The 26,001-nt window shown below is 37.8% G+C and overlaps 1 protein-coding gene across 1 annotated transcript in view; it reads left to right on the top strand.

The window, feature by feature from the left end:
• Positions 1-26,001, top strand: part of Zdhhc15 (zinc finger DHHC-type palmitoyltransferase 15) — a 126,221-nt gene that overhangs the window by 21,416 nt on the left and 78,804 nt on the right. The window contains exon 2 of the mRNA XM_052171074.1: positions 7,521-7,547. Within this exon, the coding sequence (XP_052027034.1) occupies positions 7,521-7,547 (27 nt within the window). The remainder of the gene's footprint in view (positions 1-7,520; positions 7,548-26,001) is intronic.

Genomic DNA, 26,001 nt, shown 5'->3' with positions numbered 1-26,001 from the left:
GTTTAGTAATAATGATGATGAAGAAGATAGGGCGGATGAGAATGAGGAGGATGAGGAACGGAGGCAAGGTGACAATGGCCACTAGCCTAGGGAAAATGCAGAGTGAGCTCTGTATTACAAACATTTTGAAAATGTGGTAGAAGAGAAGACATTCACACATGAGTGACAGTGAACTTGATTTTAAAAGTATTTTTACATATGAAATTCTGTAAAAAGCCAGTCAATAGAAGGGAAAATATTTTCTTCCAAACTTTTCAGTTGAAAGTTATAAACTTCTGAGGGGAAAATACCACGTTTTAAAAAATCATAACACTTATTGTTATAGTTTTGATTTTTCTTTTTTTAACATTGTTTTTTAGGAATTATTAAATTAAGAGACTAAAATATCCCAGTCATATTTGGAATGAAAATGTCTTAAGAGTCATCTAAAACTTTTGCACAATAAAGCTCTCATCAGGAATCTCTTGAGTAAATGGACAGTTGGTCAATTCAGTGACAAACTTGTCATGTATACTTATAGAATAGTGTAGTTAGATAGGTAATTAGAACTGCTGTTTCTTCAAATTTCATTTCACTACTGGGGAATTAAAAGACTGGAGTTAACATTGAATAGCTTTTTATACTCATTTCTCTTGCATATTTTCTGATTCTTTGTAATTAGACATGAAGACAAATATAGAAAGCTAGATTATGTGGAGCTTAATGGGATAATCAGCAAACTTGGTATAGCGAGAACATGAAAGAAACTCCAGGTCATAGCTATCAAACAGAAATATAATAATAGTCGTGAAATTTCAGTTTTTAGTAAGCTAAAAAGTACTAAGTGAAGTAATTTTAGTGATTTATTTAATTCAGTATATGAAAATGTTTCCTTTCAGCATATCCATATAAAATTTTAATAAGATATTTTATATTCTTTTTTATATTACATTTTTGATGTAAGTTTCTTTTTATTAAATTTTTTCAAACAATATGTTCAGGTCACAAGTTTCCCTCCCCCACCTTCTCCCAGAAACTTTTCACATCTCCACCCATCCCCCTACACACCCATTCTTTTTCTCTCTTTTGAAAACAGGCAACCAAAAAAAAAAAAAAAACTACAAACAAGCAAGAATAAAAAATTGAAAGGAAACAAAAAAGAAACCCACACAAACATATATAGATACACATATGGGCACCAAGACCCATTAAAAAAATCCCACAAAATTGGAAAACATACAAGCAAATGGACAATAAGATAAAATGTTATTGAGTTCATTTTGTGTTGGCCGTTGACTGTCTTCTACATGTGGATTGTATAATTTAATCTTGAAACTTATTAAGAGTCCTATAGTTACTTGAAGCTGGCTGAGCTCCATCTGGTAATCTCACTGTACCCACTCATTCTTCTGCATAGACAGTGTCTCATCCCAGTACTGACAAGTGAGAATCTCTCACCCAGATTCTTGTAGCAAATGGTCATAAATATGTCTACCTGGACTTAAACATTATATAACATGTACATGTACCAATCATTACATGGCCTTACTACTATGTGCAACTCTGATTTTCACTTTAAAAATAAGTAGGTAGAAGCTCTGCTCTGGCCACAGGACCTGGGCCAAGGAGTTGCCACTACAATAAACAAATATATGATGAAGAGGTTTGAAAGTTAGAAAATCAGAGCAGTATGTGTACTATGGAGAGAGGCAGTAACGGGTGAAAGAAAGGCCTGAGGTGGACATATTGTCATCACCCAGTAGGGTCTGCCTGATGATATACAACAGCCTGGAGCTTATGCAGACACAGACTCAGCCCCTGAACCTGCCACCCAGCTAGCGGATCCCCCTGACTCTGGGCAATAATGGAAGCTTGACATGAAGAAAAGTTAATTCCCTGGATTGGACCTCCTCAAAGGAGCACCATGGTCCTTGAAGCCACTGGGGGACATGTTGGTGTCTATGGTCCAAGCTGGTGCCCCAGGACCCAATGAAGCCTGAGATAAATGTGGACATATGCAGTCTTTGTCACTGACTGATGTCCTTGGATTTGCTGCCTCTTAGGGCCATCCTCATATGAATGACATGTCCACTTGAGGCCTGTGCAGCTGCTGAGAGCCATGAGGAGGTCAGTTTTTAATAGCTGAGTAATACTCCATTGTGTAAATATACCACATTTTCTGTATCCATTCTTCTGTTGTTGGATATCTGGGTTCTTTTCAGCTTCTGGCTATTATAAATAAGGCTGCTATGAACATAGTAGAGCATGTCTCCTTATTACATGTTGGAGCATCTTTTGGGTATATAACCAAGAAGTTTTACTTTTTAAGGTGTGTGTGTGTCTGTGTGTGTGTGTGTGTGCCCATGAAGGCTAGGTGTTGAATGCCCTGGAACTGATGTTACAGGCAGCTGTAGGGTCTGTGACATGAGTGCTTAGAACCAAACCTAGGTCTTCTGCAAAAGCAGAAAACACTCTGAAACACTGAGCCAATCTCTCATACTACTCAGTCCATTTCAAAGCCATGTAATTAGCCTAGTTCAGTGTTTTGGGTTACCAGTAAAATCATGGCATGTACAAAAATCATGAAGTTCTACACCAACACTTCTTGTTTAAATTTCATTTATATTATCAGAATATATACCACTTTCATTCATTGGTTTTATTTTAATTTTAACCGGTTTTGAGAATTTCATAGAAGAGTACCCTCTATTTACATCATTTTTACCTCTCCCTCTTCTCCATCTCCCCCTCTGTACCTTTCCCACATTCTCTACAATTCATGACCTCTTTTATAATTACTGCTATTGTATACATACACACACACACACACACACACACAAACCTTAATAAGCCCAATTTGTGTTTCCTGCATGTACATATATGTTTTAAGACTGACCAATTAGAATTGGGAAATCTATCAGGGAGCTCATCCCTGGAGAAAACTAATTCTCCCTCCTTTAGCAGCTTTTCCACTCTTCCTCTAGGTGTAGAGCATTGTGAAATTTTCTTCTATCGACACTTCCATGTCAACATGTCAACTGGTGAAGTTCATATGCAATGATACTGAGAGAATATGGGTGCAGCAATCCAGTCATGCCAGGAAGACTCTCTCATAGCAGCTGTTCTGATCCTCCGACTCTTAGAATTTTTCTCCCCTAATGCAAAGTTCCTTGAGCCAATTTACATATGGAGATTGTGCTGCAGAGATCCCAGTTGGGGGTGAGCATTCAGCAGTCAGGTGTTCTCTGCCATTTGACCAGTTGTGGATCCCCATCTGCTGAAAAAAAAAGCTTTTTTGATGAGGGGTGAGAGATACACTTATATATTAGGAAGAGGCTATTTAGAATACAGTTCAAAGCTGTATTCATTTAGAAAATAGTAGTAGTAGGTTCTCTTCTACAGACACAGGTTCTTGTCTATTTTACAGTAACAAAAATGAACTATCTCCTACTGAATACGCCTTAAGTCTATTTAGACAAAAGTTCATTTAGTCCTCAAACATAAGTGCTATTTTTGCACCACTGGAATATCTTATACGTTCAGTCATTGTTGTGGCTCTCAGGTTTAGCAGCTGGGTAAGACTGTTACTAATGCTCCATTGGCAGCTTGCATAGCACCTTCTTATACTATGAGAGCTAGCCATTAGAGAGGAGGCTTCCAAGTCAGTACCAACTTGATTCTTCTAAGTACTGTAAATAAAGTGTATGGTGTCTTCAGCAATGGGATCATACCTTCAAGTTGTGTGAAGTAAAGAAAGGGAATGGCAGTAACCTATATTGTTTTGAGGAATCTCTTAGATCCCCTAACCAACAACTTAAAGGGAGGTGTCCTTTTCCTGGCACTGGGTTTTTTGTTAGACTCACTGTGGTTTTTGGGAAAGCATTATTAGTCCTACATGGGGTAAATCCATTACAAAAAGTTTTATATCTATCTATCTATCTATCTATCATAAAATTCTATTATATATATATATATATATATATATATATATATATATATATGTGTGTGTGTGTGTGTCATAGAATGTAATATATCATAGAATGTACTTTAAGTAAGCTTGTAAAATAATATGTTTCCCTATGGCTTTAAAAAATATCCTTAGTGTTCTTTATCTCTTCTTTGTCCCTCTTCTTCTGTATTACCCTTCTACTCAATTAAGCCACCCCTTAGTTTCTCCATTCACCCTTCATAGCACCTGTGCCCTGCTATCCCTCTCTCTAGTATTCCTCCTCCCTTCCTCAATGATCCTTTCCTACTTTCCTGGCTTTTTGTTTCTCAAGTTCTATATGCAACTCTGAAGATTCAAAACTAGAAACCAGAATTAAAAGAGATGATGTAGTGTTTGTCTCTCTGCTTCTGGGTTACTTTACTCAGCATAATAATATTCTCCAGTTCATCCATTTGATTGGAAATGTCATGATTTCATTTTTCTTTTCAGCTGATTAGAATTCTATAGTGTATCTGTACAGTGTAAAACTCCTGTATTAGAAAAAAAGAAATCAAGATTTTTAATACTGACCAAATGTGACATTGTTTAAAAATTCCATTCAAGTGGTCATTCAAAGAATAAAAAAACCCATACACATTTGCTTGTAAAGGGAAGGCAAAGTATAACGAATGAAAGGACTGAAGAAATCACACCTAAAATATATTCTCACTCACTGCCCCCCATTTGTCTTACTCTTCACTGACAAAAAAAAAAAAACTGTAGTTCTGCTTCCCTTAGAATAAAGTACACACAGATGGTAATGATAAAGACAGATAGGTACCATTTTACAATGATTTTTCAAACACAAATGATACATAACTCACGGTAAACCTGCAAGGGATGATTGGAGGAGCTCGATGCAGTATGTGGAAAAATCTCTAGAGAATAGAATCTAGTCCCAAGCTTACTGCTTTCAGTGAGTATTCAATGCATCATAAGGTCATCAACATTTTATTATAAACAGGCTTTTTATTAGGTGGTCTTTGTCCAGAGGTAAGTTAACCTAAGTATTATAAGGATGTATAAAATAGATGTCTTAGGGTTTCTGTTGCTGTGATAAACACCATACCAAAATCAACTTATGGACAAAAGGATTTATTTTATCTTATAGCTTATTATGCATCACGGAGGGAAGTCAGGGCAAGAACCTGGAAGCAGGGGCTGATGTAGAGGCCATGGAGGGATGCTGCTTACTGGCTTGTTCATTTTGATTTGCTCAGCCTACTTTCTTACAGAGCAATTGTAACACCAGCCCAGGGGTAGGGACATCAACCCAGGGATGGCACCACCCACAGTGAGCTGTACCTTCCCCATGGATTACTAATTAAGAAAATGCCCTAGCCTGGCGGTGGTGGTGCACTCCTGTAATCCCAGCATTCTGGGAGGCAGAGGCAGGCCGATTTCAAGTCCAGCCTGGTCTACAGAAGTGAGTTCCAGGACAGCCAGGGCAACACAAAGAAACCCTGTCTCGAAAAAAACAAATCCCCCCCCAAAAATGCCCTACATCAGTGGTTCTCAACCGTCCTAATGCTGTGACCCTTTAATACAGTTCCTCCAGCTGTGGTAACTTGTAACTGCCTGCAGTTACCTCTTATGTCGCAGTTACTGAGTTACCTGGAAGGAAAGCTGGGAATAGAAAGGGGTGACAAGAGGAAATTGAAGCCAAGACAAATAGGTTTTCTGATCAAGTCTCGGATTTTAATGGGGGGGTCTTCAAATATATATATATATGTAGGCGGGGGAGGGGGGAACCCTTCCCCCAAAGGCTGGAGACTCTTGCAGAACCGGTTCGCTTGCTTCACAGGTGGCTAGTGTCAGGTGGCTAGTGCCTCTCAGGAAACTGCAGGTCCTTGGAGAACAATGGGCTTCACCTTGGTCTGAGGGCTCCACCCTAGGTGGAGGTGTAGTGGCTAGCACAGGAATTCCTGCTCAAAGACTGGGAGAGGAACTTCACCTTGGTTAATGTCAAGTTCCTGCCAGGTGTCATGGCACCCCAATATGGCCTTCTACAGTAATTCCCAACCACAGAATTATTCATAACTTTAATTTTGTTACTGTTATGAATCATCATGTAAATATTTTTGGAGATAGAGGTTTACCAAAGGGGATGCCATCCACAGGCTGAGAACCATTGCTCTCCAGCCCATTTTTTTTCTCTTTTTTTATTCGATATATTTTTTATTTATATTTCACATGATTTCCCCTTTTCAGCCCCCCCCATGCCCCAAAAGTCACATAAGCCCCCTTCCCTCCCCCTGTTCTCCCACCCACCCCTTCCCACTTCCCTGTTCTGGTTTTGCTGAATACTGCTTCACTGAGTCTTTCCAGAACCAGGGGCCACTCTTCCTTTCTTCTTGGACATCATTTGATGTGTGGATTATGTTTTGGGTATTCCAATTTTCCAGGCTAATATCCACTTATTAGTGAGTGCATACCATGATTCATCTTTTCAGACTGGGTTACCTCACTTAGTATGATGTTTTCCAGCTCCATCCATTTGCCTAAGAATTTCATGAATTCATTGCTTCTAATGGCTGAATAGTACTCCATTGTGTAGATATACCACATTTTTTGCATCCATTCCTCCACTGAGGGACACCTGGGTTCTTTCCGGCTTCTGGCTACTACAAATAGGGCCTCCAGCCCATTCTTAAGAAGCCATTTTCTTAACTGAGAGTTCCTCTTTCCCAGATGGCTCTAGCTTTTGTCAAGATAACATAATCCTAGCAAGCACAATATGTCGGACACACTAAACTATGAGATTCCATAATTTAGATTATTATTATTATATTTTTTCCTCTTTCTACTTTCTCTTGAAAAGCTGAGCATGATCTTGAACTACAACTCCTGCTCCTAGCACCTCCCAAGTTCTGAGATATAGGCATGGAACACCATTCCCAGGTTTAGGGTGCTAGGAAATGAGAGGAAGCTAAGCACACATTCTACCAATTGACCTATACCTCAAGCCCATCACTTTCAGTTTAATGAGGTTTTCATCAGTGGGTCAACTGGGATATAAGTTTATCATACACTTGAGGGTCATCTGTAATACCCTCCTCATTTGTTAGTTTTTAAGTTTATAACACCATGTTATTTATCTCTTACATGATTTGATTTGTTGTGTTTTCTAAAAGGGTATTTCTATATTTGTTAAATGAGTGTTAATTCTTTTTTTTTAATTTTATTACATTTATTCTGTGGAAGATTTGTGCCCATGCATGACGTGGCATGAGTGGGACTCCTTTCTCTCCTTCCATCATAGAGTTCCTGGAGAGCCAACTTAGATTGTCAGGCTTGGCAGCAAGTACCTTTAACCACTGACCCATGTCAAAGACCTGTGAGTTCTTAATTACTAATGATTTAAGAGAAAGAAGCTAGTATAGGATGGAATTTAATCATTCTAACCTTAACCCCTATCCCCAACCATTATGTAACATGTTCAAAATATAATATTCTGAAAAAATTAACTAGGCAACACATTATAAAATATCACTGATATTTATCTGTCTCCTTTGTCCTGTCTTCTAACACCCATTTTCTTTTCTCTTCACAGTGACTGTTTTGAGCCCAGCAGAAAAAGGTAAGTGCATATTGTGAACTATGTTGGTTAGGAATGTATCATGTATCCTTTTCTCTTTCAAACAGTAAATTATATATAAAGTCTTTAAACTGAGAAACTTTACAAAAAAATGTGCTTGGATCATTAGAACGTTTAGGGTGCTTTTTAAGGACTATTACTCAGAAATAGAGCAAAACATATTTTCACTGGCCCTTTTGTCTATAAAATAGCAACTAGAAAATATTAAGATACATGATAATTTCTTCCATAATGACCCTAAGCTCTCTTTTCTGCCATCATTGTCCTAGCTACCTGGCCTTTCTTTCCAATCCATTCCCTCTTCAACACATAGAGTAAGGAAGGGTCCCACAGGCCTTGACAATCACAGTTCCTATATATTCTTGTGTTCCTTTCAACAGATCATCACCAGCTTAGCTTGACCCATTTTTTAAAAGCACTGAGGCCCTTTGCATTTAACACTTGTAAGCTACTCATGAGTCTCCATGAACAATTAGCTTTACATTATTTTATCGGTAAGATTGAGAGTCCATATGAAAGTGGTTTACAGTGTCACCTTTAATTCTTATTTCATGGGAGTTCTATGTTAGAATTCATTGACCTTCACAGGATTCAAGATCTGCTGTGTTACCTCTCTACTTTGCTATTGCTCATTTAACATACCTAACAGAGCAGTAGGAATGGGGGACAATGAGCAATAGCACTTGAAAGTGTGGGCTCCAGAGCCAGATTGAATTTATACCTTGACTCATTTCCTGATAAAATATTTTACCCTCATCCTGTTATTTGCATACACAATAGAAACAGTAATGCTGCCTGATTTGTGAAGATGTTGTGAAGACAATTTAATTGTACATAAAACAGAACAAAGGTGAACAGAATAAAAGCACAATAAACATGCATTGTTATTGTGACAGCAACAGAGGAAGTCTTAAGAGTCTTAAGTTGCCTTTTTTCTTTCCTTTTTTCTTTTTCTTTTTTATTTATTTGGGTTTAGGGGGTTTGTTTGTTTGTTTGTTTGTTTGTTTTGAGACAGGATTTCTCTGTATAACCCTGACTGTCCAGGAACTCACTCTGTAGACCAGGCTGCACTTGAACTCAGAAATCCACCTGCCTCTGCTCTTGACTTCTGGGATTAAAGATGTGTGCCACCATCTCCTCCTAGCATGTGTGATTTTTTATTTTATTTTGAGACAGGTTCTCACTATGTAGTCCTGGCTGTCTTGTAAATCACCTAGATTGTAGTAATTTGTTACCACAACCCCGGGAAATGAATAGAATGCCTGATGAATTTCAAGTTTCAAAATTCTCTTAACAGTGCTTTACAAGTTAGGAGAGTTGTAACAGTAATGGAGAAGTAAAATTTTGGTGTCAGACCTACCTGGCATTATTTGACTTTGCCACTTACTATGTGTATACCATGGGGAAAATAACCTAGGTCTCATTTTCCTCCTCCATAAAATGGAAATAGCACTTACTTTCTATGGTTATTTTGAGCAAGTAATTTAACATAGTGCCTGATACATGATAAATATAAAGCAGTATCAGGTACTTACCATTTGATGATGACTGTTGCTGGTACTGACATTGGAAAGAATCTGAAGGTTCTTCAGAGTAGTATGACATATTTCAGGACTACAATTTCTCATGATTTCTCTCATGAATATATGGTCAGAACTCATGTATTCCTATTGTAGAACAATGAGATCCAAATAAATAAAGTATTTTCTTAGTCATGTTAATTTTTGTGAAAAAGAACAGAACAGATATGTCTGCACCACATATCACAATGTTACATGCTGTATCAACCTTGGTGATTCAGGTCAGTACTCCAAAATTTGTAGGTAACAAACACCCTATCTTATTTTATACTAAAATATGATAATAATATATTCCCCTTGCTTTCACAAGTATATTATGAAGTATATTCCTCAGCATGCTCTATGTTGAAGATCTTGATTGCAAAAAAAAAAAAATCCCTTCAATAACTCTGAAATGAGGATCAGGGATAAGCTAACAATTAGAAATTTAATAAGAACCAAGAATGAGGAGAGGCTAAAAAAACACTTAAGAACGATAAGGGCATCAGGCATGATCAATCATTCAGCCCAAATATAATTAAGAGTAATACATTGTTCAAAGTTTTTCATCTTTCCAAAAGGTCATTAATCATTGTAAACAAAGGTTCCGCTTATCCTGTGCAGATTCATTAGATTTTTGATAGTTTACATATGAAATTCTCTGGATTCTTCCTTAAAGTTAAATGATTATAATTACTTACCTTCTCAGAAATTGATGTACTTTATAAATATTAAAGTGACTATGGACTTGAGTACCCCAAAATTTATAGGTGGTGTCTAGCTTCATGTACTTCAAAATGTAACTTTATTTGGAATAATTAAGTGAAAATGAGGTCACTGGAGTGAATTCAGGTTTCTTCAAAATAGAAGGGAATTTGGACACAGGTGAATATAGAAGGAAGAGCATATTGAAGATACAGGATGAAGATGATGGTGTGCAGGGCAAGGAAAGAGGCCTGAGATGGAAGTAACACATTTGGTACTCTTCTTATCTTAGCTTGTCTCCAGAATTGTGAGAAAGTTAATTTCTCTTGTTTAAGGCACCTAGTTTGTAGTACTTTATTGTGGACTCAGGTAACTAATATAAGAGCTTCATCCTGTCTTCAAAGTCAAAAACATGGAAATATCTGCTTTGTGTTAGATTCACAGCTATACTAGCCTTAATTTATACTTGATCTATTACAATATGACAGGATTGTAAGAAATATCTCAGAGGAAAGACATTATGCTACAGTATGGTTTCTTAAATGTGTCAAAGACTTTACTTAACAAATGATGGGACCAGTAATATGCCATAATGTTTCAAAAGAGAATTTATTTATTTTTACTTTTTATCTGGGTTTCTTTTTTGTCTTTTTCTTTTTATTAGATATTTTCTTTATTTACATTTCAAATGTTATCCCCTATCCTGGTTTCCCCTCCAAAAACCTGCTATCCCACCCCCCCCCCCCACCCTGCTCACCAAGTACCTACTCCCGCTTCCCTGTCCTGTCATTCCCCTATACTGGGGTATTGAGCCTTCCCAGGACCAAGGAGGGCCTCTCCTCCCTTTGGTGTCTAACAAGACCATCCTCTGCTGCCTATGTAGCTGGAGCCATGGGTCCCTCCATGTGTACTCTTTGGTTGGTGGTTTAGTCCCTGGGAGCTCTGAGGGTACTGGGTGGTTCATATTGTTGTTGTTCCTATGGGGCTACAAGCTCTTTCAGCTCCTTTCATTCTTTCTCTAGTTCCTCCATTGGGGACCTTGTGCTCAGTCCAATAATTGGCTGGGAGCACCCACCTCTGTATTTGTCAGGCACTGGCAGAGCCTCTCAGGAGACAACTATATCAGGCTCCTGTCAGCAAGCACTTGTTGGCATCCACAATAGTGTTTGGGTTTGGTAACTGTATATGGGATAGATCCCCAGGTGGGGCAGTCTCTGGATGGCATTTCCTTAAGTCTCTGCTCCATACTTTGTATCTCCTCCCATGGGTATTTTGATCCCCCTTCTAAGAAGGACCAAAGTACCCATCCTTTAGTCTTCCTTCTTCTTGAGCTTCATGTGGTCTGTGAATTGTAGCTTTGGTATTCTGAGATTCTGGGCTAATATCCACTTATCAGTGAGTGCATATCATGCATGTTCTTTTGTGATTGGATTACCTCACTCAGAATATTTTCTTGTTCCATCATGAATTCATTGTTTTTAATAGCTGAGTAGTATTCCATTGTGTAAATGCACCACATTTTCTGTATCCATTCCTCTGTTGAGGGACATCTAGGTTCTTTCCGGCTTCTGGCTATTATAAATAAGGCTGCTATGAACATAGTGGAGCATGTGTCCTTATTACATGTTGGGGAATCCTCTGGGTATATGTCCAGGACTGGTATATCTGGGTCCTTATGTAGTGCTATGTCCAATTTTCTGAGGAACTGCCAAACTGATTTCCAGAGTCATTGTACCAACAGTGGAGGAGTGTTCCTCTTTCTCCACATTCTTGTCAGTGTCTGCAATCACCTGAGTTTTTGATCTTAGCCATTCTGACTGCTGTGAGGTGGAATCTCATGGTTGTTTTGATTTGCATTTCCCTGATGACTAAGGATGTTGAACATTTCTTTAGGTGCCTCTCAGCCATTTGTATTCCTCAGTTAGTAATTCTTTGTTTAGCTCTGTACTCCATTTTTAATAGGGTTATTTGGTTCTCTGGAGTGTAACTTTTTGAGTTCTTTGTATTGTATATATTGGATGTTAGCCCTCTATCGGATTGGTAAAGATCTTTTTCCAATCTGTTGGCTGGTGTTTTGTCCTATTGACAGTGTCATTTGCCTTACAGAAGCTTTGCAATTTTATGAAGTTCCATTTGTCAATTCTTGATCTTAGAGCATAAGCTATTCTGTTCAGGAAAATTTCCCCTGTGCCTATGTCCTCAAGGGTCTTCCCTACTTTCTTTTCTATTAGTTTCAGGGTATCTGGTTTTATGTGATCCATTTGGACTTGAGCTTTGTATGAGGAGATAAGAATGGATCAATTTGTTTTCTTCTCCATGCTAACTGCCAGTTGAACCAGCACCATTTGTTGAAAAGGCTGTCTTTTTTCCACTGGATAGTTTTAACTCCTTTGTCAAAGATCAAGTGACCATAGGTGTGTGGGTTCATTTCTGAGTTTTCAGTTCTATTCCATTGATCTTCCTGCCTGTCTCTGTACCAATACCATACAATTTTTATCACCATTGCTCTGTAGAACAGCTTAAGTCCTGGATGCTGATTCCCTCATAAGTTCTTTTACTGTTGAGAATAGTTTTAGCTATCCTGTTTTTTTGTTATTCCAGATGAATTTGAAAATTGCTCTTTCTAACTCCACAAAGGATTGAGTTGGAATTTTGATAAGGATTTCATTGAATCTGTAGATTGCTTTAGGCAAGATGGCCATTTTTACTATATTAGTTCTGCAGTCCACTAGCATGGGAGATCTTTACATCTTCTGAGGTCTTCTTGGATTTCTTTCTTCAGAGGCTTGAAGTTCTTTCACTTGTTTGGTTGCAGTCATACCAAAGTATTTTATATTATTTGTGGCTATTGGGAATTGTGTCATTTCCCTAATTTCTTTCTCAGCCTGTTTATTCTTTGAGTATAGGAAGGCCACTGATTTGTTTGAGTTAATTTTATATCCACCCTCTTTGCTGAAGTTATTTATCAGCTGTCAGAGTTCTCTGATGGACTTTTTAGGGTCACTTAAGTAATACTATCATATCATATCTGCAAATAGTGATAGTTTGACTTTTTCCTTCCCAATTTGTATCTCTTTGACCTCCTTTTGTTGTCTAATTGCTCTAGCTAGAACTTCAAATACTGTATTGAATAGATAGGGAGAGAGAGGGCAGCCTTGTCTAGTCCCTGATTTTAGTGGGATTCCTTCAAGTTTTTCTCCATTTAGTTTGATGTTGGCTACTGGTTTGCTGTATATTGCTTTTACTATGTTTAGGTATAGGCATTGAATTCCTGATCTTTCCAAGACTTTTAACATGAAGGGTTATTGAATTTTGTCAAATGCTTTCTCAGCATCTAATGAAATGATCATTTTGTTTCTTTGAGTTTGTTTATGTAGTGGGTTACATTGATGGATTTCCCAATATTGAACCATCCCTGCATCCCTGGAATGAATCCTACTTGATCATGATGGGTGATCATTTTGATGTGTTCTTGGATTCGGTTTGGGAGAATTTTATTGAGTATTTTTTGCATTGATATTCATGAGGGAAATTGGTCTGAAGTTCTCTTTCTTTGTGTTTAGTTTTTGTGTGATTTAGGTATTAAAGTAATTGTGGCTTCATATAACTAATTGGGTAGTGTTCCTTCTGTTTGTATTTTGTGGAATAGTTTGAAAAATATTGGTATTAGGTCTTCTTTAATGATCTAATAGAACTCTGCACTAAATGTATTGGTCCTGGGCTTTTTTTGCTTTGTTTTGTTTTGTTTTTGTTTTTGTTTTGCTTTGTTTTTTGTTTTTTTGGTTGGGAGCAGTTTATGACTGCTTCTGTTTCTTTAGGGGTTATGGGACACTTTAGATCATTTATCTGATCCTGATTTAACATTGGTACCTGGTTTCTGTCTAGGAAATTGTCCATTGCATCCATATTTTCAAGTTTTGTTGAATATAGGCTTTTGTAGTAGGATCTCATGATTCTTTGGATTTCCTCACTTTTCATTGTTATGTCTCCCTTTTCATTTCTGATTTTGTTAATTTGGATGCTGTCTCTGTGCCCTCTGGTTATTTTGGCTAAGGGTTTATCTATCTTGTTGATTTTCTCAAAGAATCAGCTCCTGGTTTGGTTGTTTTTTGTTGTTGTTGTTGTTGTTGTTTGTTTGTTTGTTTGAATACTTCTTTTTGTTTCTAGTTGGTTGATTTCAACCCTGAGTTTACTGCTGTATGTTTATTGAATAATCAGTTTACTGATTATTTCCTGCCTCCTCTTGTGTGTATTTGCTTCTTTTTGTTCTAGAGCTTTCAGGTGTGCTGTCAAGCTGCTAGTGTATGCTCTCTTCAGTTTCATTTTGGAGGCATCAGAGCTATGAGTTTTCCTCTTAGTACTGCTCATTGTGTCCCATAAGTTTGGGTATGTTGTGGCTTCATTTTCATTGAACTCTAAAAAGTCTTTCATTTCTTTATTTCTTCCTTCACCAAGTTATCATTGAGTTGTTCAGCTTCCACATGTATGTGGGCTTTCTATTGTTTATGTTGTTATTGAAGACCAGCCTTAGTCAGTCAGTATATACCCTTTTGTCCTCACTTCTTTGCTTACAAATGTTTATTGCAATGAGGCCTCTGGCTTCTGCTGCACTATCAATACTGGAACTTCACTGGGCCTCTTGGATATCCAGTTGTTGCCCTATGTCATGGAGATCCTGTAGTTTGGGATCTGTAGGACTGGTCCAGCAGTTCATTGATGGGGTGTATTTTGGGGTCAGCCAGTTCGTAATCCCTGGATCTGACTCTGAGAGGTTTCTGAGCTGGTCAGCACAATGGGGCTCTTCTGATCTCATGTCCTTGGGTTGGCTCACCTGCAACCCCCACATCCATGGCTAGTTCTACTGTGCTACCAAGGTAAAATTCAGGGTCTGCTCTAATGCTCTCATGATCCCAGCAAGGCCAACTCTCCCACCAGCCCAAATGGCAAGGGCTAAAAGGAGGGCAGGAAATCTTTCCCTCACTGGCACCACCACATAGCAGACAACAGGCAAAATTGGCTCTCCAACACTTATGCCCTTGGGGCTGGCTCACCCACAACCCCGATATCCAGAGATAGCCCTACAGTGCTGCCCAGGTAAGGTGCAGAGTCTGCTCCCCCAAGTACTGCAGCAGTTGAGGGGCAGGGATAACTCTCCTGCTCTGATGACCTTGGGGTCAGCTCTCCTGGCTGCTACAGATGGTGAGGGGCAAGGGAGAAGACAGTATCTCTTCCTCACTCTTCTGCACAGGAGACAAGTGGCAGGGCCAGTTCTCTCACACTTGTACCCTCAGGGCTGGGTCACCCACAACTTCCACAATGTGCTGGGCTGCTAACCCAAGTATTGCAACTGGTTAGGGCAGGATTGGCTCTCCTGCCCTTATGCTTCCAGGGCTAGGTCTATGGTGATGCCCAGATGAGGGATGGGACACAGCCCTGGAACATCAGCATATCCCCAGGTAGCAGTCCAGACCAGGGGCATCCACCTGGCCTTTCATGGCAACAGACCCTTGCTGTTGTAGGACCACAGACCTAGACACATTTCAGTTGTACCACAAGTCAGTCTTTCACTCACTAGTTTAGGTACATTTGAATTCTTTCCAGTTTTGAGCTATACTGAATGAAGCTGATAAAAATATACATGTACACAGATGAGGACAGTGGTAGAGTGCTTGGTTGTCATGTGCTACAATTTCGAGAACCATTAAAAATTTGAAAAAAAAATATGCCTTTGTGAAAATATGTCTTTATTTCTCTTTGTAAATACTAAGAATTAAGATTTTGAGCTCATGTGGTATGTTTAATTGGATAAAGAACTATCAGAGTGTCTGCTTCTGTGGTTATGCCCTTTTGGCTTCCCTGCCATTGTATATGACAGTGCTAGTTGGTCTAAATCCTCTCCATCACTTATCTTCATTTGTAGCTTTATTTGTTTTTTTATCATTCTACTGTGTATAAAGCCATGTCTCCTTGTGACTTTGATTTGTAGCTCTGTAATGACTGCTAATGTTGAGAATCTTTTCAAGTCTCACTGCCATCTAACTCTTCTTTAAGGGAAGTATCTGGTTAAGTCTTTTGCCCATTTTATTGAGTTGTGAAAGATCTTTCAGTGTCTGGATACAGGCTGTGGTTTTCAAACAATCTGTTTTCCTTTCCATACCACACAATTAAGATCAATGAGAGGGTGTTGCCAGGAAGAATATTTCTATATAAGAAAAACAAGTCTGACAGAGTTTTCTGGCAATAAGATGTGTTGACCCCCTAGGCACTGATCGATTCTGTATTACTTCAGATCTTCAAACAAAAGCTAGATAACTGGTTATTAGAGGTGTTGTAAAGAAGACATGTGTGTTTTCTAGACCACTGTGCCAAATAGCATCCCAGATGCCTTTAAACTTTGAAATTTAATGATATTAAAATAAAGTCAGCCTCATGTAACTGAGATAGATTTATAGATCCAATCAACAAAAGGTAATACATTCTAAGGGAACCAACCTGTGCTTTCTAGTGTTCCTGCCACTTCTGCAGCCAGAGAGAATCGATCTATAAATCCCTAGCTGCTATCTAGACAACAGGTAATCTCTGCTTGCCTTTAAAGTCTGCTGTGAGTAGTCCTGACAGTGCTGAATCAATGGATTCCCTTAATTCAAATTGTACATGCAGAATAATGATATTCCAATTATCTACTTGGAACTATGAGGGAAGCCAAAGACTGTTACCCAAAATATTAGCCCTGTTTGCTCCAATGGCCCCAACATGAATGAATCAATGAAAGACTGGGTCAACACTAAGAAGAGGACTAGAAACAACCCATTTCTTCATTTTTTAACAAGCCATGGTATCTCTTCCAATATAAACCACCAAGAGTTAAGAAAAAAGGATAAAAAACTATATATTAAGTTGTTTGAATATGTCAGTTGTATCAATGCATTGAAAAATAATATTCATAAAAACTTTGTGAGACAAGCATTTTATGTGTGTATTATAAATGTTGTTTATCAATACATTTAAATATATTCTGTATATATTGCATACATGTATATTTATATGTACATATCTGTGGCTAATTAGCTTATCAAGGACACGTAATTTGGAAGTAATGTTTTGTTTTGTGGTATATGTATTCGAGAATCTTATGGGTATATACATATGGCTATGGGCACACACATACCATAGCACACATACGGGCATCAAAGGACAAGTTTTAACTGTTGGTCCTTGCCTTTCCACCTTGTTTGAGGCACAGTGTTTAAATCATGCTAGCTGGAGGGATGTACTTGCTATTATGGAGAACTCAGGTTTGGTTCTCAGCACTCACATCCAGTGCCTCCCAGTAACTCAAGGTCCAGATAATCTCGGGTCTCTGGGGAAACATGCATGTATGTGGTGCATATACATACACTCAGGTACACACATGCAAATAAGATAAAATACATCTTTAAAGGAAAATCATACTAGCTGGACCACGAACTGCTTAATATCTTATTTCAACCTCCCATTGACTGTGCACATGTTGAGATTGTAGGCAGTTATCCTTGGACAACTGCATCTTAACTCATTGTATTGTCAAGCGTATTTACCCACTGTACCATCTCCACAGCACCTTTTTGTTTGACTTTTGTCTTGCTTCTAGGAGAGAAACCCAGGTTCTCAAACAAGCCAGGCAAGTGCTCTAACATAAAGTATCATCCCCAACCCAAGGATACATTGTTATTAAATAGCAAATCCAGAGTTCAAGCCAATCATCTGGTCTGTGCCACACATTTTTAACACAAGGAAAAAAACTGAAAAAGACTTCATATTAGTTTTGCTCTGATACAATTATCTGACAAAGGCAAATTTTTTAAAAAAGGAAGGATTTACTTTGACTCATAGTTTGAGAGGTTCCAATCCATCGTTTTGGTAAAAATATGTTGGTGGGAGTCCAAGGCATCTAGTTACAGTGCATTGACAATAAAGAACCAAAGACACAAATACTGAACTGAAACAGACTTATTTTTCACTTTTTATTCAGTCCAGGAGCCAAGTCCATGAGATGGTGCCCTTCATATTTTGGGTAGATTTTTGTTTCTTCATTTAAAGCTTTCTGGAAACAGCCTCACAGACACAAGCAGAAGTATGTCTCCTAGGTGATTCTAAATGCAATGATTTTGACAAAGATTAGTACTATAATTCACATTCATAAACAAATGTATTTTGTTCTTTCAGTATTTTGTACTAATGCACAGGGACTAGACAGATCTTTGGAACTTGAAAATGCTAAGAATTAAGTTATTGGTATAGTTCAGTGGGTGCATATTTACCTAGTATATGTACAGTGTAAAGAGAGACAGAGTGATCTAGTTCATACCGATGAAAGTGAAGCTCCATTTGCATAATGGCTGCTAAATTTATTAGATAATCCTCAAGAACTGCTAATATAGGTGGGAGCTGGAGACATTGCTCAGTGGTTAAGAGCACCTGCTGTTCATGCAGAGGACCTAGGTTCAATGCCCAGCCACCATATGGTAACTGCAGTTCCCAGATAAGCTCTGTTTTCTTATGGCCTCCTCAGGCATAGCACACAAGTAGTGGACGGGCATGCAGGCAAACACTCATACATATAAAACGTATAACTCTTTTTAAAAAAATTAAAAGGAATTGATAACATAACCAGCTTTATAAAAAGTTTATATAAATTGATGAGCAGTAGATAGATGCCTAGTGGATAATTAGGAGAAATCAGTATACCTTGGATGAAAGCCTAACATTTGAAGTTGACATTGATGAAAAAGAAACTATGCTTTTCAAAATGTAATGCCACATGTCACCAGGATATTATACTGATATCAGAGACATTCCTAGGGGTTAATTAGGTAAACCCTGGAACCAGCTGATAAAAATTCAAGTGCTAGGGTTAGATAAACCATGGAGTGAACACATGAGTAATTCTTAAATTTTCATCAAATGTTCTGTAAACCTTTGGCAAAAAACTGAGACTCTTTCCTTATTCTCACGACTCCTTCAAATACCTGCTGCACAAGCTCTGGCCCTGTTGGAGTTCACATCGCAATGTAAGTATAGTAAGGGAATATATTTAATGTCAGGATCAGCACCTCATTGTTAAGTTCTCTGCTCAAATGGAGATGTAACTGCCTAGCTGACAAATTTCACCCTTATCATAATCTGAGGATTTCTTTCCTGAGCCAAAATGGAGATTTTAATAAGGACTCTCAATTGCTAGGTCTACAACTACTGTTCCTATTTGAATTACAGTGCATAATTGCAAGGTACTCCTCTCTCCCAATTTCCCTGCACTACCAACACAAATGCTTTTAGTCATCAACTGGTATGAAAGATGTTACAGAAAATAATCTCTTTTTAAAATAAAGAGTCTCTAACAATAGCTTTTAAAGAAGAAAAAAAGATATGTTAGATAATTGCTGCAGTAACAGCTTTGGCATTTGTCTGGGAATGTGTAGCAAAGTCGCTTTACTTTCTCACTCTGCTGCTCATCTTGCTGCATTCACAACAGACTATGACTTACATTTTGAGGAACACAAGAATGCATTCCTCCCCCCCCCCATACACATACACATTTTCCACTACCTCCTAAGAACAAAACAAAAGGGAATCTACTGTCCAAAGATATTACTAATAACAACTTCTTAATGCTACTTCCAGCATTGTAATTTTAGCTTCCAGAATTTTATCAAGGTGTTTATGAGGCATTATTTTAGAAGCTATCCCCATAATGGGATATTCACATTACAACACAGTGATGACATGCAGAACAACTGCATACTTAGAGGAATCTTTTTCTTTGACATTTGGCCATGTTCTGGTTGTCTTGCAAACCTCTGCAAGTGAAAGAAAGACTTTGGGATTTCAGGTTATAACACTAACTCTAGTAACTTCTGATCTCCCCCCCCCCCAAGTAATCACTGCCAGATAAGGGAAGGGCTCTGCTGTGCCTGTTTTCTGAAGGGAAAACGCATGTTTTCCCATTTCATTTCTATGCTGGTGAGTAGTGACAGCTCAGGGTTACAGTTCACAAGCTATTTGATTTCTCTAGTGATTTGAAACCTCACTGGAGCAACATATTTAAAAAAGATTCAGTGTCCCCATGGTTTACATGATGAGTATTCTAGACACAAAATTAATTATAAAAACTATGCTAACCAGGTGTGGTGACTTGTATCTGTAATTCCAACACTTGGGAGGATGAGATAGGAGAATTGCCATGAGATCAAGACCAGTCTTAGTTACATAGTGAGTTTCAGATCAGTTTGTGCTACAGTGTGAGAAATAGTCTCAAGAAATATCCCAACTGAAAGAGGCACAGGAGAGAAGTATGCTGCATGTTTTCAATGTAGAACGAACTACACTGGTGCATATTTGAGAGCAAAGGTCAAGAACCTTGTCTACACAGAGGGATGCACAAACATGAGAATCATGAGTTCTCTCTATATTTCAAGAAGAGTCACTTCAAAGCCCTAACAGAGATGAAGTTATTGTCTACCAGGGAGGTTGGAGCAACTTTTCACATTGAAGTAGTGGGATGAACAACCAGACGGCCTAAAGACACTGTTTTCTCCTGTCTTCAGAATGACCAGAGAGTCGGTTGCTAAATTCTTGACCTCTATAATTCAGATAATGATTCAGTCTTTGGTGAAGTATATATGCTAAATTTTTATTACATTTTTCAATGTAGTGTGTGTGCATGAGCATATGTGCATGTGCGTGTGTGTGTGTGTGTGTGTGTGTGTGTGTGTGTGTGTGTGTACACATATGTACCACATTAAGAATGCGGATATTAGGAGACAGCTTGTAAGAATTGGTTCTCGTCTTTAACCTGAGTATCCAATTTAAGACATTAGGCTTTAACAAGTGCCTTTATCTACTTAGCAATCTCAACCACCCTGCACACTGAAATTTGAAAATTGTCGCAAAACAACCAGTAGGAGGAAAAAGGTCCTAAAGCTACACGAAAGTGTCAGAGATACTCCCCATTCCCACTATTAGGAGTCCCATAAGAACAGCAAACTATACAACCCATAACATATATGCAGAGGACCTAGTTCAGACCCATATAGGGTCTGTAGTTGCCCCTCCAGTCTCTGTGAGCCCCTATGAGCCCTGCTGAGTTGATTCTGTAGGTCATGTTCTCCTGGTGTCCTTGACTCTTCTGGTTCCTAGAATCCTTCTTCCACTCTTTTCCAAGACTTTTAACATGAAGGGGCATTGGATTTTATTAAAGGCTTTTTCAGCAACTAATGATATAATCATGTGATTTTTTTCTTTTAATTTGTTTATATAGTGGATTACATTGATGAATTTTCATGTTTTGAACCATCCCTGCATCTTTTGGATAGAACCTACTTGATCATGGTAGAGGATATTTTGGTGAAATCTTGGATTTGGTTTTTGAGTATTTTTCATCAGTGTTCATAAGAAAAATTGGTCTATAATTTTCTTTGTTGAATCTTTATGTGGTTTAGGTATCAGCATAATTGTGGCCTAATAAAATAAATTTAACTATGTTCCTTCTGTTTCTATTTTACGGAATAATTGGGCTTTTTTGGTTGGGAAATTTTTAATGACTGCTTCTATTTCTGTGGGGATTATAGATTTATTTAAATTGTTTATCTGATCTTAGTTTACCTTTGGTAAGTTAAAGGTAGGTAAGTAAAGATAGGTATTTAGAACATTATCCATTTACATTAGATTTTCCAATATTATGGGGTTAAGGTCTTTGGATTGCCTCACTGTTTATTGTTATTTCTGCCTTTTCATTTCTGATTTTGATAATTTGGATATCCTGTCTCTGCCTTTTAGTTAGTTTGGGTAAGGGTTTGTCTCTCTCATTCATTTTCTCAAAGAATCAACTCTTTGTTTCATTGATTCTTTGTATTGTTCTCTCAGTTTCTATTTTATTGATTTCTGCCCTGAATTTGATTATTTCCTATGATCTCCTCCTCTTGGGTGAGCTTGCTTCTTTTTGTTTTAGAGTTTTAAGTTGTGCTGTTAAGTTAGTAGTATGAGAGTTCTCCAAATTTTTTATGTAGGCACGTAGTGCTATGAATTTTCCTCTTAGCACTGCTTTCATTATGTTCCATAAGTTTAGGTATTTTTTTGCCTTCATTTTCATTGAATTATAGAAAGTCTTTAATTTCTTATTTCTTCATTGAGTAGAGAATTGTTCAATTTCCATAAGCCTGGAAGCTTTCTGGTGATTCTGTTGTTGTTGAAGTCCAGCTTTAATCCATGGTGGTCTGATAAGATACAAGGAGTTATTTCAATTTTCTTGTTGTTGTTGGAGCTTGCTCTGTGATTGGCTATATGGCCAATTTTTGAGAAGGTTTCTTGAGGTGCTGAGAAGAAGACATATTGTTTAGTGTCTGGGTAAAACACAAATGATATGTTAGGTCCATTTTGCTCATAACATCTATTAGCTTTATCAATTTCTATGTTTATTTTCTCTCTCAATGATCTGGCCGTTAATGGGAGTGGGTACTTTAAGTTTACCAGTATGAATTTGTGAAAATCAATGTGTGATTTAAGCTTTCGTATTTCCTTTATAAATGCAGGTGCTTTTGTGTTTGGAGCATAGATGTCAAAAATTGAAATTAAATATTGGTTGATTTTTTTACTTTGATGCATATGAAGTGTCCTTCACCATCACTTTTGATTAATTTTGGTTTGAAGTGTAATGGCACACCAGCTGGTTTCTTAGGTCCACTTACTTGGAAAACATTTTTACAACCCTTTACTCTGAGGTAATTACTATCTTTGATGTTGAGGTGTGTTTCTTGTATGCAGCAAAAGGGTGGATCCTGATTTCACATCCATTTTGTTAGTCTGTATCTTTTTATTGGGGAACTGAGTTCACTGATATTGAGAGAGAACAATGACCAATACTTGTTAATTCTTATTATTTTGAAATTGGTGTGTGTGTGTCTGTGTGTGTGTGTGTGTGTGTGTGTGTTTCCATTCTTTTGGTTTCATTGGTGTGAGATTATTTATTGACTATTTTCATGGGTGTAATTAACTTCCTTGGGTTGTAGTTTTCCTTTTAGTACCTTCTACAGTGCTGGATTTGTGGAAACATATTGTTTAAATTTGTCTTTGTCATGGAATATCCTGTTTGCTCCATCTACACTGATGTAATGTTTTGTTGTGTATAGTAATCTGGACTGACGTCTGTGGTTTCTTAGAAGAGCAGGTTTCTCTAGGCCTTACTTGTTTTTAGAGTCTCCGTTGAGAAATGAGGTCTGCTTTTATATGTTACTTATCCTTTTGTCTTACATTTTTTTTTTAATATTGTGGTCAAATCCTTTTTTTAATTTGATATATTCTTTTTTTTTTTTTTTTACATTTCAAGTGATTTTCCCTTTCCTGGCTCTTCCCTCCCCCGGTTCCCCAATCCACTCCTTCCCACTTCCCTGTCCTGGTATTCCCTTACACTGCTGCACTGAGCCCTTCCAGGAACAGTGGCCACTCCTTCCTTCTTCTTGGGCATCATTTGAAATATGAATTGTGTCTTGGGTATTCCAAGCTTCTAGGCTAATATCAGTGAGTGCAGATCATGAGTGTTCTTTTGAGACTGGGTTACCTCACTTAAGATGATGTTCTCCAGTTCCATCCATTTGTCTAAGAATTTCATGAATTCATTGTTTCTAATGGTTGAATAGTACTCCATTGTGTACATATTACCACATTTTCTGTATCTATTCCTCTGCTGAGGGACATCTGGGTTCTTTCCAGCTTCTGGCTATTATAAATAGGGTTGATATGAACATAGTGGAACATGTATACTTATTACATGCTGGGGAATCCTCTGGGTATATGCCCAGGAGTGGTATAGCAGGATCCTCCAGAAGTATCATTCCCAGTTTTCTGAGTAACCACCAGACTGATTTCCAGAGTGGTAGTACTAGCTTGCAACCCCACCAGCAGTGGAGGAGTGTTCCTCTTTCTTCACATCCTCACCAGCACCTGTTTTCTCCTGAATTTTTGATCTTAGCCATTCTGACTGGTGTGAAGAAATCACAGGGTTGTTTTGCTTTGCATTTCCCTGGTGACTAAGGATGTTTAATATTTGTTTAGGTGCTTCTCAGCCATTCCATATTCCTCAGGTGAAAATTTGTACCCCATTTTTAAGGGGGATATTTGGCTCTCTGGAGTCTACCCTCTTGAGTTCTTTGTATATAAGCCCTCTGTTGGATGTGGTGTTGGTTAAGATCTTTTCCCAATTGGTTGGTTGCCGTTTTGTCCTTTTGACAATGTCCTTTGCCTTACAGAAACTTTGTAGTTTTATGAGGTGCCATTTGTCAATTCTTGATCTTAGAGCATAAGCTATTGGTGTTCTGTTGAGGAAAATTTCCCCTGTGCCCATGTCCTCAAGGGTCTTCCCCATTTTCTTTTCTATTAGTTTCAGTGTGTCAGGTTTTATGTGAAGGTTCTTGATCCACTTGGACTTGAGCTTAGTACAAGGTGATAAGAATGGATCAATTTGCATTCTTCTGCATGCTGAGCTACAGTTGGATCAGCACCATTTGCTGAAAAAGTCTTATCTTTTTTCCACTGGATGGTTGTAGCTCCTTTGTCAAAGATCAAGGGACCATAATTCTGTGGGTTCATTTCCAGGTCTTCAATTCTATTCCATTGATCTACTTGCCTGTCACTGTACCAATATACCATGCAGTTTTTAATACAATTGCTCTGTAGTACTGCGTGAGGTCGGGAAACTGATTCCCCTAGAAGTTCTATTACTGTTGAGGATAGTTTTAGCTATCCTGGGTTTTTTGTTATTACAGATGAATTTGAGAATTGCTCTTTCTAAGTTTATGAAGAATTGAGTTGGGATTTTAATGGGGATTTCATTGACTCTGTAGATTGCTTTTGGCAAGATGGCCATTTTTACTATATTAATCCTACCAATCCAAGATCATGGAAGATTTTTCCATCTTCTGAGGTCTTCTTCAATTTCATTCTTCAAAGACTTGAAGTTCCTGTCATATAGATCTTTCACTTGTTTGGTTTCGTCACACCAAGATACTTTATATTGTTTGTGGCTATTGTGAAGAATGTCATTTCCCTAATTTCTTTCTCAGCCTGCTTATCCTTTGAGTATAGGAAGGCTACTGATTTGCTTGAGTTAATTTTATAACCAGCCACTTTGCTGCAGTTGTTTATCAGCTGTAGGAGTTCTTTGGTGGAGTTTTTGGGTCGCTTAAGTATACTATCATATCTTCTGCAAATAGAGATAGTTTGACTTCTTCCTTTCCAATTTGTATCCCTTTGACCTCCTTATGTTGTCTAATTGCTCTGGCTAGAACTTCGAGTACTATATTGAATAAATAAATAAATAAATAAATAAATAAATAAATAAATAAATAAATAAGGAGAGAGAGGGCAGCCTTGTCTAGTCCCTGATTTTAGTGGGATTCCGTCAAGTTTACATTTAGTTTGATGTTGGCTACTGGTTTGCTGTGTATTGCTTTTATGATGTTTAGGTATGGGCCTTAAATTCCTGTTCTTTCCAAGACCTTTAACATGAAAGTATGCTTAATTTTATAAAATGCTTTTTCAGCATCCAATGAAATGACCATCTGGTTTTGTTCTTTGAGTTTGTTTATGTAGTGGATTACATTGATGGATTTCCACATATTGAACCATCCCTGCATCCCTGGGATGAAGCCTACTTGATCATGGTGAATGATCTTTTTGATGTGTTCTTGGATTCGGTTGGCAAGAATTTTATTGAGTATTTTTGCATCAGTACTCATAAGGGAAATTGGTCTAAGGTTCTCTTTTTTGTTGGATCTTTGTGTGGTTTTGGTATCAGTCAAATTGTGGCTTCATAGAACAGAGTTGGGTAATGTTCCTTCTGTTTCTATTTTGTGGAATAGTTTGAAGAGTATTGGCATTAGGTCTCCTTTGAATGTCTGATAGAATTCTGCACTAAAGCCATCTAGTCCTGTGCTTTTTTTGTTGGGAGACTGCCAATGACCACTTCTATTTCTTTAGGGGTTATGGGACCATTTAGATGGTCTATCTGATCCTGATTAAATTTTGGTAGTTGATATCTATCTAGGAAATTGTCTGTTTCATCCAGATTTTCCAGTTTTGTTATGTATAGGCTTTTGTAGTTGTATATGATAATTTTTTGGATTTCCTCAGTTTCTGTTGTT

This window comes from Apodemus sylvaticus, chromosome X, assembly GCF_947179515.1.
Source record: "Apodemus sylvaticus chromosome X, mApoSyl1.1, whole genome shotgun sequence".
NCBI lineage: Eukaryota > Metazoa > Chordata > Mammalia > Rodentia > Muridae > Apodemus > Apodemus sylvaticus.
The sequence above is the reverse complement of the archived record's forward strand: the minus strand, read 5'-3'. Positions and strand labels throughout refer to the sequence as shown.